The sequence below is a fragment of the Amblyomma americanum genome, chromosome 2 (genome assembly GCF_052857255.1).
Source record: "Amblyomma americanum isolate KBUSLIRL-KWMA chromosome 2, ASM5285725v1, whole genome shotgun sequence".
NCBI lineage: Eukaryota > Metazoa > Arthropoda > Arachnida > Ixodida > Ixodidae > Amblyomma > Amblyomma americanum.
Window position 1 is genome coordinate 12,619,468 of NC_135498.1, and position 15,696 is coordinate 12,635,163.

At 47.7% G+C, this 15,696-nt stretch overlaps 1 protein-coding gene across 1 annotated transcript; it reads left to right on the forward strand.

Moving 5' to 3' along the window:
- The first annotated feature begins 2,559 nt into the window (after positions 1-2,559).
- LOC144119531 (uncharacterized) lies at positions 2,560-9,399 on the forward strand. The gene is made up of 3 exons (XM_077652117.1): positions 2,560-2,576; positions 9,006-9,090; positions 9,232-9,399. Exons 1-3 carry the CDS (start codon positions 2,560-2,562, stop codon positions 9,397-9,399), a joined length of 270 nt encoding a protein of 89 aa, XP_077508243.1.
- The last annotated feature ends 6,297 nt before the right edge of the window (positions 9,400-15,696 follow it).

Consider the following 15,696-nt stretch of genomic DNA (forward strand, 5'->3'; position numbering starts at 1 on the left):
GGGAACGTGACGCGGCAGTAATCTCTCTCTGATGATTGGCGAACAACCTCTGCGGGGGGTCCACCCTCAGAGGAGGGGGAGGGGCCTGAAGAAAGGGAAGGAGCGGTTTGACAGGCTGAGATATGGAATCCTCACGCGTTAGTCACCACTACCCCGTCGGGCGAGTTGGTTCATTTCCCAAGAAAAGCCTCCAAAACGGAAACCAGAAGATACTGTCAAGGCAAGCACGTCGGCGCACAGACAGCTTATTTCTTCTTATTTTTTTGCGAAGAATTCACTACCCGCTGCCCTGCAGAATTCGGAAAATCTGTACACTCATAAACAGCATACAAGAATTACAAGAAGGACGCGATAACCTAACATTTTCTCTTGTTTATTTTTCTCTTTATGGATTGGACCCTTGATGGGCCCAGTTCCTTTGCGATAGAGATACCGAAGGCAAACTGACAAAAGAAGCGCCGTGCTATTTTTTTTCTTCTTGAAAGCCTCTAATATCTCTCGTTATTTTATCTTCAGCCTTGCTTACTAGGAACTCATTTCTTTTCGAACTTCGTGTGCATTTATCCTTCTTATGATGACCGGCCAGATTATCACAAATCTGATTTGTATGTCAGCACAAGAGGCCATCAGTGCAAGACATCTGATCAGAGTTCATTATAAGGGCCTCCTTTGAGGGGTATATGGAGCTTCGTTCATGAGTTGTTTCCATTATCAGTAGTGATGCTTTTTGCCCGCTTTGAGGCTCTTAGAAGTTTTGTGTAACTTGATGCTTTTGTTTATTTGCTCTGTTTTGAATTCCTATAAATATTTTGTACCTTCTTCCGCCCTGCTGTAATGCTGCAAGTCGATTCAGGTGATTAGTACTCCTATCATGCACGGCGCAGCATCTCGCATTTATTTCCATATTATTTATTTGCACACAGTGTACACTACCCCCTACCCCTAAACTTTCTTACTATCGATCCCCCTTTTCTTTCACTCTCCCTGTCCTTTTATTCGCGCTAGTCGCAGCTCAGGTGCTTCAGGCTCCGATGACAGATGCCCCTGTTAGCAACATCTTTTCCTTCCATTGTTATTTTATTAATAAATAGCTACTAAAACAACAAATAAATAAAATCGATCGCAATCATCTGGACATCGGGGCACACGGATGTGCCCGCGACCAATATGGCGGCACATGCCGCTGCCGCTTCAAGTGGGACGATCAACTCTTCATTACCACCACTCCACAGGGCATATCTTCTTAAGCTACACAGCCTCCTCAGTGAGTGGCTACCATGCAGTGTGCCCGTGCGTCTCTCCCTACTTCAAGTCGTTCCCGCATTAAAGAACATACACCTCCGGTCCTCTTTCCCTGCAAGACCAGCCTTACACCCTCCCAAGAGGTCTTCATTAATAAGGTTTATGCTGACTCCGCATATACCCCATATACCCTGGCAAAAGGGCAACGGCCCGACATCACTTAGCCGGAGTTCGACGAAAACTCGCCTGGCGAGGAAATGATGCCATTATGAAAAACCTAACACTCGCCAAGAAAAGGAAGAGGGTAAAAACAAATGACGTTTCGGGACCATTATGGGTTCCTTGTTCACATATGAAAACGAAAAACGGAACGGCCGTGTTTATACGAGTGAAGGTCGCAGTAATGAGCATGCGTATGCTTCAGGCATGGGCCCACGTGTCCGATTAAGTGTGTGCGGAGTTGATTGGATATGGAATGACTCTAGGAGTAGGCGGGAAGATGAATATTTCTCGGTGGAAATGATACTGGCTGCGTACCAGGCGATAATGTGACTGGTGCACTTCTGGTGATCTGCCAAGGCGTTTTCCTCGGTGCGTCCCTTGGCAATGTCATTTTTATGCTCCCCGAGCTGTCTCCTTTAGTCCCCAGCTTCGCCGATGTAGGCTCCATCACAATCCTGACAAGGAATCTTGTCAACAACCCCGGGGTATCTAGTGCTGTCACTCTTGTCTTTCACCCGCACAATTAAGTTGCTGTCTGAGCTTGTTTCTAGGTACGTGCCAGATTTGTACGTTATAGTCACTGAAGATTCTTGCCAGTGTTTCGCTCACACCAACCGCGTAAGGAATGGCGGCTTACTTCCGCTCGGTATTCTTCTCTGCTGTGAGCGGATTTGAAGATCAGCATTGCTGCGAGTTAAGAATTTGCCTTGGGTAGCCATTTTTAGAGAGCTCTTCTTTTATCCTTCTTTTTCTTCTTTCCTTCGCGCTTGCGGGGATGAACATAGCGGTTGCGCGCGTGTGCCACGGAGCGCTTGTGCCCAACCGGATGCGCAGAGGCAAAGTTCAGGCATTGGCTTGTATGTGTGGCTTTCCGGTAGGCCGACTTCACGAGGCCATTCGCTGTGCGCTGTACTAAAACATCGAGAAAGGCAATGCGGCCGGAACTCTCCTCTTCCATTGTGAACTGTGTCGTTGGTTGGATGGAGTTCAGATGGTGTGGTAGGGCAGGCGCGTCTTGCTGTTTCAACACGCAAAAGCAGTCATCTACATAGCGCAGAAAAATTTTTGGGCGACGAAGCAAGGGCGAGGGCCTCGATGGTTTCCAAGGCAAGGTTGGCGCAAGTGACCGAAATCGAAGCGCCCATGGCGGTTCCAAACACTTGCCTGCCTGTTGTCTGGCAACTGGGCGTTGTCTTAACGAGCGCTTGGTAGAGCATCGCCGGAATATCGATTCAGTAAGTGGCTGAGGCCATTTAGCTGCCCACATTCGTCGTCGCTTGCACAAGCCGACATGCAAAGCGCTTTTGAAGGATACACGTGTTCTGCGCAGGTTCGGCACACAGTTAAGCCACGAAACTTTCGAAGCCCTATGTATCTTGCATGAAAAAGATAAGTGTGTCAGTTCCCCATCTGTCGCGCTCGGAAAAAAAGAAAATTGATTATTTGCAGGCAAATGGGATTGTAGGTTCAGGCAGCTGGTAAAAAAGAAAAACAAAAAAAGTCTGCGATGTGCTCTTGTACGCAGTCGGTTGATTTGCCTTGGTTTAGTTTAGATGCATTCGTCATTTGTGGACCGGCGTGTGTTGATAGCTTTGAACGGTAGGTGGCGATAGCGGTGCTTCTTCGTATATAAAAGTCGCTCGAGTGTGCAATAAATTTCAGATGAAGTCTGGTGTTCGTGTTGTCTTCTGCCTTCGTCCTTGTCTCTTCCACTGGTACCATGTTCCATAATAATGCAAACCAACTAGCCCAGCTGTCTACCCTTAGTAAGGCCTATCTATAGGGCGCCGTCTCTCACAGACTGTCATCATGCCCAGTAAGGTACGCACACACTGGCGGCAAAACGCGCGCGGCACGCCGCCGGCGGGGAGCCGCGTGCCGCGAAACCTGCCGCTGCGGCGGGTAGATCTGCCGCGCAGAGGATGGGTTGAGGAGGCATTTTCGGCGGCTTGCCGCGTGCCGCGGGGCGGGGAGACCAATGTGGGGTGCCCGGCTTAGTCACGTGGGGAGCGTCTGTGTCGCTACCTCTTGGCTCCTAGCAAAGTTACCTTCCAGAGGTGGTGACAGAGCCGCGCGCGCTCCTCCACAAGCCACGAGCAGGAACCTCGACCGCTTTGGCATGAAAGGAGCTTTGCGCGGCGGCGCCTCGCCGCCGGTGTGGCCGTCCCATTTGCGCCGCGAATAGTGCCACCGTTTTCCCGCCGCGTTTTTCCGCCAGTGTATTCGTACCTGTACCTGTACCTGTACCTGTTCGTACTTGTACCATAGACCGACGGATGCAAACTCTCCCACAAAGCGCGTTTCTCGCGTGTCCCTTCCTCAGGAGCGGTCATTCTTCCGGTCTCCAGAATGCCTTGTTGACTGCGCCTCAAGCTGTCAACTAGCGCCACAATAGACATCCCAAGCTTTGAGCAGCGTTGCCTCCGACATGGAACAAAAGTCACGCGACGCGTGCGGATTATGATGGTTCCTCGTCGCTGCACGCGTGCGTCCACCTGGCGGCAAGAATGTGCACAATGGCATGTGAGCCACGACTGGTCTCAGAGGGGGGGGAGGGGGGGGAAGCGCGTAGAAATGCGGGCGCTCCCCTCGAGACCAGCCAGGGGGTAATGGATCAGCCGCGTGAGAGCCGACCTAACGTGTACGCTCCTGGAGGGGTTTGACCTTTCCGGTATTCTCGAAATCCTCTGCTGTCCGGCTCCCATTATCGGGCTGGGTAAGGAATGTGACTCACCCCTTCTCTGCCGCTATGCAGTGGCCAGAAAAATAAATAAAAAGAAAATGGGCATTCCCTTTTCACAAGCCGAAACGGGAAACATTGAATAGCGTCGCGAACTTCACTGTGATTATATATTTTCTTAGCCTTTTCGAAAGCATTCGACTCAGGAGCAGAAGGACGAATTTTTCTTTAACTCCTAAATTTCTGGGAAACCTGTATACCTTTCGTTTGCAGGGGTATGGCTGGGTTCGGCTGAATGAAATGAGTAATTGCACACCTTATTACAACTCCAGTTTTACACAGGTGTCTTCAGGAGTTCGGAAAGGTTCAGTAAGAATCTTGGACACTTACTGTTTTCATTTACATTAATAATATCCCATTTCTTGTGAACTCTCATATTAACCTTTTCCCTGATGCTTGCGTCAATTTTAAAGAAATAAATAACGCTAAAGAGACTGCTTTACTTCAATCTGACCTTACCACTGTAAAACTGGTGCAATGAATAGTTAATGCAGCTGAATAATAACAAATGCAAAGCCATGCATGTATCCAGAGAAGCTTCCACCCCAAAAACATAACCAGCCCATATAAACACTAACCGAATGCTAGGATACTTACACCACAACTTTTGTGATGTTCCTTCTGATTTGAAACTGTTGCTATATAAAACATTAATACGATCTAAACCTGAGTATGCTACACCGGTATGGGACCATAATCCAAAATAACTGAGTACGCTTTATTCTTGCTAACTGCTACCACACAGCGAGCGTATTTACTGCCTCCCATCACAGAAATCGCGTATGGAAGAGTTCCGTATTGCCCTTTTCCACAAGTTGCACTATCATGCCGCTCTATACGTGATTACCTCATCCTTCAGCCAATCTGCGTTAACTCATCGCACTGGTCAGCTTCAAAAAGTCGGTATTGTGTCAAACCGCACTAAATGCTTCTCCCAATCATTCCTGCCGCGAACCTCACGCGGCTGGAACCACCTTGCGGCAGAAATTGTTGGCACTAATAATTATGAGCGGTTCCGCGAATCATTAGCTAACGTTATATGACCAGGCACTAATCCGGAGCTTCAGAGCTTATAGCGGAATCGACTATTGCCGATGAAGGTCCGCACAGAAAATAAAAGAGGCAGAAAAAACATCAATATTCAATACTGGGAGTCGAGTCCTCGGCGGCGAGAACAGATTAGCTTCAAAAGCCTCTGCACGAGACCACTATAGGCTATTGCCGCTTTTTTTAAACATGATATTTATTACAGTGAAGCAATGTTCCATGTACATGAACTGTGTACAAACCACGAAGAAAGCAATAGCAAATCAACACAATGCATAACACGACACACCTAAACAATCAAGAACCAGAAAAGACGCGACGAAGGGCACAGCACTGTTGCATCGTAATACGACAGACCTAAGCAACAACATACTAGAAACAAGGTAATGAACAACACAACACTAGGAGTGGTTGCCACTCTGATTCAAATTCAGTCTGGGCATACAATTTTTTTAGCTGAAAAATCATTCTGCTCAAGTAGGTTTCTTGTAGCCTTTATAGCGAGACATTGCCCGTTAGAACATGGTTAGAAAAAAGGCCATTTTGGTTACCATGGTTAATTGCCACCATTGTGATACTCCAGAAACGATTGAGCTTTGTTTCATCGATTGAAAAGGTGCTCTTCACTTTTGGGATATCTTGCAACGGACATTGAAAAAAGAAACGTAATTTGACAGCGCATTTTTGCGGTATCCCACTGCACTGCCATTTATTGGTGAACCTTTAAACATGTTCTTTCTGACTGGGCTACACAGCCTCTGGAAAACGAGCATGATGGAACGACATTGTGAACTAGGCTGTCGCCGCAGCCGAACACGCCTAGTCGTAAGCTGCACCATACTCTCATGCTGTGCATTGCAGAGCGTCTTCATGTTCCATCTGCTCCGTCCGGCGTCATTGCACTCTTATTGTCGTCTTCTAATTAGCATAAATCCATGCTTTCGCACTGATTCGGACCCGCCGCGGTGGCTCAGTGGTGGCTCATGAACGAATTTTAATGTGTTTACGTTACCCCAAGTGCGGGTGACGTAGTTTTAGCATCTGTGTTGTGTTGTTCGCGTGGATTGGTTTGTAAATGACGTGCTGAAGTCGGCAATAACGAAAAACGAGCGGTAGCTCAGTGGTTAGGGCGCTCGGCTACTGATCCGGATTCCCGGGTTTGAACCCTACCATGGCGGCTGCGCTTTTATGGAGGCAAAACGCCAAGGAGCCCTTTGCGCTGTGCGATGTCAGTGCAGGTTAAAGATCCGCACGTGGTCGAAATTATTCCGGAACCCTCCTCTTCAACACCTTTCTTCCTTTCTTCTTTCACTCCCTCCTTTATCCCTTCCCTTAGGGAGCGGTTCAGGTGTCGAACGATATATATATGGGACAGATACTGCGCCATTTCCTTTCCCCCAAAACGAATTATTATTATTATTACCACTGATTCGAATGTAGTGAACAGTCTCTGTAGTGTTTCTCTTTTTCAATTTGTGGGGGTGATTAATTAGAGATTATAGTGTAATTATTTTCTCGTCTAAGAATAATTGATAAGAAAGCAGAATAAAAAATGATGGTCGGTTTGCGGAGCTATAGGCAAAATGCGAATTATTAGCACTAGAAGTTTGGTTTGCACTTCGGTTCCAGTTTTGAGATACAGTGCGCACAGATAGCAGGATAGCAATATCGAGTTAATGTCCACGTATACGCCATTCCCTCCACTACAATCATAGATCCCTGGCAGCACTCCAGCCACTCCTGGCGGAGTATTGCAGTGGTCATGCGATGCTCAACTGCCGCTATATGGCAGGTGCTACCATCGACGAGACTTGGGTTGCTACCCAGGTTGCTCTCTGCGAGCAGCCTCTCGCGATTAATTGAGCTGCCTGCTGGGGATGGCTTGCTTCAGTGTCGTAACGTTCGATGGTGCTAGTTCCTTACGCCCGCGGAGAAAAAAAAAAGTCTGCGTGCCCTAATGGATAAGGTCACAAGATTGCAGGTTCGAGTCGTGTCATGGATGAGCAGTTTTACTTTTTTTCAACAGTGAAAGCTGGAATAGCTTTGTACAAACCATTTAGAAGAAGCAATTTAGAGGGTATAACGGCGGCTGTCTAACGCGTAACGCGTTTTCACAGACGCGATACCTGTATTAGCTTTACACCAGCCATTTGGGTTACAACGGCAGCAGTGGGTGCGTTCCAGTACTCCCAAGTAAATGTTTGCTTAGATGGCTTGACGGATAGCCGCCATTGTGAGACGCGTTCCAACTCTCACGAAGCCGTCCAAGAACACTGCTTCGCCGAAGTCAACATCGATGCAGGCTAACTTGCACTCTAAAGATGGCGGAGCAGCTGGTTTGGTTTCGTTTAGTTTAGTTTATGGGGGTTTGACGTTCCAAAGAGACTCAGGCTATGAGAGACGCCGTAGTGAAGGGCTCCGGAAATTTCGACCACCTGGGGTTCTTTAACGTGCCCTGACATCGCACAGTACACGAGCCTCTAGAATTTCGCCTTCATTGAAGATCGACCGCCGCGGCCGGGATGGAACCAGCGCCTTTCGGACCAGCAGCCGAGCGCCATAACCATGGAGTCACCGCGGCGGGTTCAGCGGAGCAGCTGGACCAGTCGCGTGTGGAGCGGAGCGAGCCGTGTTCTTCGCGGGCACCGGAGCACGGAGACGCATCATCTTTTAAGTGTGAGTTTTTCCGTTATGCTAATTTTTATAAGAACTAGCAGCCAATAAAGCAGTCTTTGTGGACCTACGATTGCCATAGCCGCGCACGTGTGTGAAACGCAAGGGAGGAAATCGTGACGGTGAGATCTCTGCTCAAGCGGTAGCAATGAACGCTGTTGGTGCGTTTATAATCTGACGATCCAAGCTGTTTTGCACGTTTTGTTCCGCACTAGATCAAAAAGTTGGTTTCTGTGGTTTGCACCTCCCTATCCCTCGGGGGTCCACAGCGGACGCCTTTAAGGGCACGCATCCATGTTTTTTCTGCTACTGTATGGTAGCCTTATCGAACTCTTTTTGGTTGCAGCCTCAGAAGAAAAAACAAAGCGGCTCATCGCGAAGCGGTTTCAATCGGAGACCCTGTTCACGGGGAAGCGGAATTCTTCTAAACAAGCCTGGCTGTAAGTGGTGCGACAAAAAGCAAGCGTGTGTGCGTCGCATGACTGCAGTCCTGTTAGTAGGTAAAACTACTTTGCTCCGAGCAATGAATCTGGTGTATGCATGTTCAATCTTTGTTCATCGCATCTTCGTCTCGGGCGTTTTCTGTTGTTCAGGTAGTGTTTCTTGCCTTTTCGTTGGCTGCAAAACCCCCGCCTGCGTGCGCCAAAGCTGCGGCTCGCAGTGTGTAGTAAATAAATACACGCCTTCCTCCAGCAGCACAGCGCATAAACTCTACCGCTCACTTGCGATAGTGTATACATACGAGTTCACTTTGTGAGGGTGATGTGGCCACATATGATAGGTACTTGACACAGGAGTATCGTAGCTGTGCCATTATTCATTTAAGAAAGACACAGGAACGAAAAAAAACGAACACACTCGTAGTGAAGCAACGGAGTAGCGCTCGTCCTCCTCCCTCACTTCGTCCGTGTTCGCATTTTTACGCTCCTTTGTCTTTAATGAATAAGCACCAACACACCTACCAAGAAGTACTTGTCATTATTTAGTTCATGGGCCAGCAAAGCCTGAGCCTCAACTGTTGTCGGAATTGCCATGTTTTGTGTTAATTTTAAATTTTACATCTACTTTTACTGTTTCTTAGTCGAATCATTCAGGAGCTGGAGCTTTGGGGAGCCACACCAGAGCAGTGCAGCAAAAAGTGGCTCATTTTGCTGATAAAATGCAAGGCAAGTTGGACCACGACCTGGTGTATCACGTGATCTGCTCATGCAAACTGTGCATGTACCTTTTCCATGGCGCGATAATCCAGATGTTAAGGACTATTGTCGTCATTAATAAGCTTAATGTTCGAGGCTTTTTGCTTCCAGGAGCTCAAGAATCCCCCTACTGGGGCGGGCAGTGAGGATGGGGAGCTCGACTGGCCATACTTCCAGCTGCTTGACGACGGCATGAGCGGCCGGCCGATTAAAAGTCCACCGCGCCTCATTGCATCGGCCCAAGGCGGCAGTGCTGCTGGTGGCAGTGCTGCTGAATGACCGGCTGGAGGGGTGGTTTGTAGCTAACAGCAGTATTTGCATGGTCGAGCTGTCCTCTTTTCTTTTCTCTATTGCACTGCATTCTTACTTAGCCTACCTCTTCAAACCTTGGGAATTTCTGCACGCCACATCAAAGCCTGCAACCTGGGAATGTCTCCAGTGCTCATCCAAGCTCTGGTGGAACGCCTGCACTGGCCATCACCAGTCTGGCTGCCTCTTCTGAACTTTCTTAAAGTTTGTGGCTTCTTTTCTTATGTTATGCCAAGGATCCTGAGCCACCACGTGAGGAGCGACGGAAAAAAAAGGTGCCGTCAATCTGCTGATGTTGCAGAACATCTGCTAGAAAACATGGAGCGGCAGAAAGATATGTCAAAAATGTTCGACTGTTTCATGTCGAAACATTCTTGATATGTTTATATAATGTAATATTCTGTCGCATGGAGAAGGACTTTGCACTTGTGAAAGAGAGGACGACAACCCTCTTTTCTGTTGCACAAGTGCAAAGTCCTTTACGTGAACAAATGTCAAATTACGCGAGAAATTGTTGAGGCTTTGGAGATAGCGCGAGCTGGCGATGACTGCGGAAGTCAATTCTGTTGCCACAAAAAGAGATGTCCTATCTTACATCTTTCAAGTGTGTCACTCGATGACTGTTATCTTTCACAATTCTAGGATAATGCCTTGCAGACATTATCGACAGTATAAAATTCCGCTTCTGGCATGAAATAAAATCAGTTGGAAGTAAGCGCTCGTGTTGTCTGTCTCATTCTGTGTCATTTTTTGCGCTTTTTCGTTCAGCATGGAAAACCAACTCACCCAAACGCGGCCATTATTCTTAATCTCATCCACCCACCTAACTTTCTGCCGCCCCCTGCTATGCTTGCCTTCTCTTGGAATCCACTCCGTTACCCCCAAGGATTAGCGGTTATCTTGCCTTCGCATTACATGCCCTGCCGAAGCAAATGTCTTTCCGTTGATTTCGACTAGATGTCATTAACCCACGTTGGTTTCCTCATCCACTACGCCCGGTTCCGGTCTCTTAACGTTTCACCTATCATTTTTTTTTCCATACCTCGTTGTGTGGTCCTTAGCCTCCACGTTTCTGCCCTGTAGATGAGTACCAGTAAGATACAGTTGTATACTTTTCTCTTGAGAGATTCTGGTAAACTGTCATTCATGATCCGAGAGAACCTGCCATATGCACTTCACCCCATTCTTATTCTTCCAGTTATTTCCCTCTCATGATCATGAGCGGCCACTGCCTCCCAAAAGTAGACGTGTTCCTTTACCACTTCAAGCACCTCACTACCAATTGTGAACTGCTGTTCCCTTGCTACACTGGTGAACATTACTTTGGTTATCTCCATGTTAGTTTTAAGAGGTACCATTCTGCTGTAATTGAACAAACCATTTTATTTATTTTCAATGCCTTCAATGTGCCGAGGCATTACAGAGGGGAGTGGGGGAACAACAACAAAAATGTTCAAAAGCGGCAAAACTAAGTAGGTAACATAAATGTAAGATAATACAACATTCCAAGAAAGCAAAGAAGCACAGAAACAACAGCAAACAAAGTATACATTACAAGAAAGCAAAGAAATAAAGCACAGAAACAACAGCAAAAAAGTAATGCATAAATCAAAAGGACAACAGCACAGGAAAAAAATGCGAAGAAATGATGAAGCAAAAATAACTAGGGGTGTCACACATCAGCCTCATCAGCGACTGAAGATATACAACATAGTCATTTATGCCAGACACAGCTGCGGGAAGGTGGTTCCACTCTTTTGAGGTGCGGGTTAGTATGAACAGCCTGGTTTAAATCACAACGTGATAGTCGTGATCACCAGCTGCTGTTGGACAGCAGCTGGCAGCTAGGTCATTCCTGAATTATGAGGAATCCTGTTCATTGGACGTTTCATCTACATCATTATCTGGGGCGTCTGGCTCCGTATCGTCGTCTGAGAGCTCTGGAGCTTCATCATGCATTCTCATGCACAGATTGTGCATTGCAGCACAGGCAGCCACAACGTCTGGCGCCTTTCGCACCAAGGCTTCCAGAGCCTTGGTGAATACTGATCTCCAGCGACCCTTCGAATAAACCAAAAGCCCGCTGAACAATGCAGCGCGCTTTTGCATGAGCCTTGTTGAAGCTGATCTCAACAGGGCTTTGTGTCTCTTTGAAGGGTGTTGTGATGGTGATCGGTGGTTAAATTTGGGTTACCTGAGTCCTCCAAGATGGCGTATCCCACAGGTGGGTAAAGGCTGCCAACGTATATCGGACTGCTTCTGAGTACTCTGGCGTCATGAACACTGTCAGGGTACGTACCCAGTTAAAATATCTAAGAATATGCCACGATGGTGACACACTGCCTGTAGTTGAATAGAATAAAACTATTTTCGGCAGAAATAATCTTGGTGCAATGACTCGGATGCTTGAATCCTCACGTGACAACCATCAATTGCTCCTACAAAGCCGTCAAAGCGGTCATTCCCGGAGAGGGCTTTAAATCCTGCCTCAATTTGTGGGAGTTCGTTTTGTTTTGGGAGGTAGGCCATTCTATCCAGCTGCCTCATTATTAGGTTGAGTGCAGAGGTGACCATTCGGAAAGTGGTGGTCCTTGGTGCATTAAAACAAGCCCACACCACACGGTACGAAGTTCCGCACGCGAATCAGAACAAGAAGACCAGGAGGTGCACCTCTCTACTCCATCCGTGGGTCCTTGTAGGTTGGTCGGCCCAAAGCTGATTCATCAGTTCTCGGAAGGACTCTCTGGTGATTCTAAAGTGATGCTTGAAATCAAGCTCCTGATTGTGGAGGTACTCAAGGAGTATCGAACGCTGTGTTAGGCAGCAGTAGGGGCCTCTGCCCTGTAAAATAAAGAAAGGTGTCACAATGCTGAATTACAAAGACAATTTTCACAATAACATTGTCAAGCAAAGTTTCAAACCAAGTGCACAATTGCATTTTAGTAATTCAGTGAGAGGTGTTGCTCCTGATTATCATTCTCACCAGTACACTGGACAAACTTTTATATTTTAACCTTTTTTAGACGAAATACGTGCACTTCATTCAAGCCGCCCTCTGCATAATTATGGAGTAGCGATCTCTATGGCAGGAACAACTGGTACTAGTCTCTCCATGTCGACTATCGCTGCGCAAGCAGACGAAAATACTGTACTTGCACAACAAGTCGTGATCCCTCGTAATGTCTGTACAGTAATACCTCAATATGTGCCCCTGAACCGGAACTCAAATTCCTCTTTTCCCCACCAGTATTGCATCTGACTTCCCCAATGGCGCCGGGAACAGTAAACTGGAGCGCGGAAAAGCGCGCGCACGTCGAACGAATACCATCAACCACTTAACGCGGGAAAAGAAGTACTTCAGTTGCTTCGTGATAGGACCATCTGGATGAGCATGTTCGAGGAGCATGATACATTTAGCATCAATAATCAAAGCAGAATCGCGTCGTCTTCCGATAGCGGGAACATTGCGCGCGAAAAACGGTCTGCAGCATGTACATAGGTGCTGCCACCTATCATGTAATTGGCACAATTGAAATAAAACGCACACATTAATGCAGTAAAAATAACCAAACTGCTAAAAACGCGTTTCTAACTTGTTCTATTGACAAACTTTAAAAATATAACAGTGGAACTATTCGTTAGTTTTAGTTTCATTTGTACGCAGCAAGGCGGCGCATGAAGTAGCCATGTTCCAATAGAGATGGCTTCCTAGATGTCACACCAGACGTCTTGTTAGACGTCTAGAGTATTGGAACGCAGCCAGTAACGCGTTACGACGCGTGACGCTTTTCAGGTAGAGGTTTCCACCGTAAAGCGGCACAGTTACTGCGCCGTTCCTTCCCTCCAAATAAACTGGCGGCTCTCATACCCGCCGTTCACTCCATCCCGTCGACGGGAAGGAGTGGAAGCACACGGGCGCCTTCCGCCTGCATCGAAACGCGGCCGCCGCGGCCACGTTCGGATCCGGGCACTCCAGCTCGATAGCCGAGCGGCCAAACCACTGAGCCACTGCGGCGGGCGAAGCCCAATAGCCAGGCTGGAAAATTTTTTACTTAATATGTACACATTCCAGGATTACCGGATACATTGGCATACACAGGTAAAGACATGACGCAATGTAAGGCGAGTCGATTGAAGAGATATCATAAGCATATTTGGGTAAATAACAGGAACTGTTCATTTTAACTTACGGGATAGCATACAGAAGTGAAGCGCCACACAGAAAAAGAAAGACCTTAGCGCCAGTTCGGCCGAAAAACAAGAACAAGGAGATCGTTGTTAACAGAAATGAACGCGCATGACCATTGTCGGGGACACTCCTCTTTCTTCAAGAAAAAGAGCTCCTCGGACAACTCGTCAGCCGTGGGATGCAAAAAACATAAATGTCCCAAAAAGTTCCGCGTCAGGGTTCGCGCCTGAGATGTGTCTCCCAGCACTGCACGCAAAATACTCTTCAAAGGGACGGACAAATCTGTGAAGGCAACGCCTGCCCTGTTCCGTGGTCGTCCAAGAACAGCCCGAGCCACAATCTCGGTTCTGCCTGACAAAAAAACAAACAAAAATAAACTGTAGTATGCACGCGCCTTATGAAACGCAGGTAAGGCTTAACAATGTGACAGAGGTATCCCAGAAGGCACCAAGCGTGACGAACTGAACCCGGTAGCGCTTCTCAAGCAGGGGAAAGTGAAATGTCTGCGCTATTCGCACACGGGCTGTAATGCCCTCTACTACAGAAGACCACACGCCATCCAATATTCCAGCACAGTCGTATTTTACACGTAAAACGCACATCTGCGCACACCCCTGTAAAGATACCGCAGATGTGACATGAGCTTGGGGAGACCACACAAAAATGTAATGACTGAGCAATTAGGAGCAGACCCAGACAAGGAGGCGTACTCACGAAAAACATTTAAAGCCTCAAGGAGGCTGCAGTGTTCAGCTATATATGTAGAGAGTCGTGTCATCCGCATAAGCGGCAACGCGCACCGCCTCGCTGCCTGGCAAAGGCAGACCTCTAATGAGGCAGTGGCGATCGATTGCCAAGAGAAAAGGCTATTATGCTGGAACAAACAAAAGCTGGGAGAGCGGACACCCTTGACAGACGCCGCGGCCATCATCAAATGCGCTGCTTTACTTGCCATCGAGCAACAGAGCGCACGAAAAAATACCCCTGTGCCATGATAAGCGCACTGTCCCAACTCTTCAAAGATCACGGCATATACAAAACGAATTCTGCACTTATGCAAAGTTGGCCTCGCCTCTCACTCTTTTTCTTACCCTCCCGACCTCCCGATAGTCAGATGATTGCCATTCGCTTTGATTCGGGGTGGCGACAGAAAAAAGAAATTCACAAAATATGCGGGAAGAGGTCTGTGTTCTGAATCTTTGTGTGGTGCAAGTATAGCTATATCTTCTGCCTTCGCTCTTTTTTCTATTCTTCAATTTTACCTGCAAATGGCTGTGGTGGTGGCCACCTAGATCGCAGTCTGCACGGCCCTCATTTTGTTGCAGCCACTATTGCCACTATTTACACTAATCGCAGCCGAAAGAGCGTCGCCTGCAGTAACAAGCACTGGGTTTTCCCTTCCCTGTGGCCCCTGCGTGGAAAGGGTTCCCTTTGTATGCTCCTCGTGCCGCGGGGACGCGGCAGTAAGTGTTGTGTTGAGGTGCGTGACTAATTAGATTGCAGGGGCCATCAGGTGCAGGCATTCGGGGAAGACCGATGGGGCAGACGGGTCGGGACCGATGGACAGGGAAACGACAGGAGACTAGGAGCGGTTATCGCCATTGTCGCGAGCCTAGGCGCCTGCTTCCAGGGCAGATACATGCAATCCTAACGGACATTCAATGATGTGTTTTGTGTCTGCAATTTGCTTTCTTGGAGCTTTCAACTGCTGTCACACGATCTGTGGTAACTAATGAACTAAAAGAGCGTGGTTTTGCCCATTGCGACTGGCTTTTGATATCTCGTCCAATAAGCCCAATTCGTGTTCCTAAATATTTTGTTATATATTTTGTTGAGAGGACGTTATTAAGGTCCGATGAAATTTCATGAGAGGAGGCACGTGCAAATGTCATAATGAAAGGTCTTTCCTTGTCCTGACCTCTTCAGTCAGCCAGCAGATGGACAACTAATCTTCGCATTCACGTCGGCGCGGGCGAGACTGGGGGGACATTCAACTTTTGCGCCGGTACCCGCTTAACCCGTAGCCTCCACCAGTGATATCTCGAATTCACTACTACAAAGGCACAAAGTCGTGGATA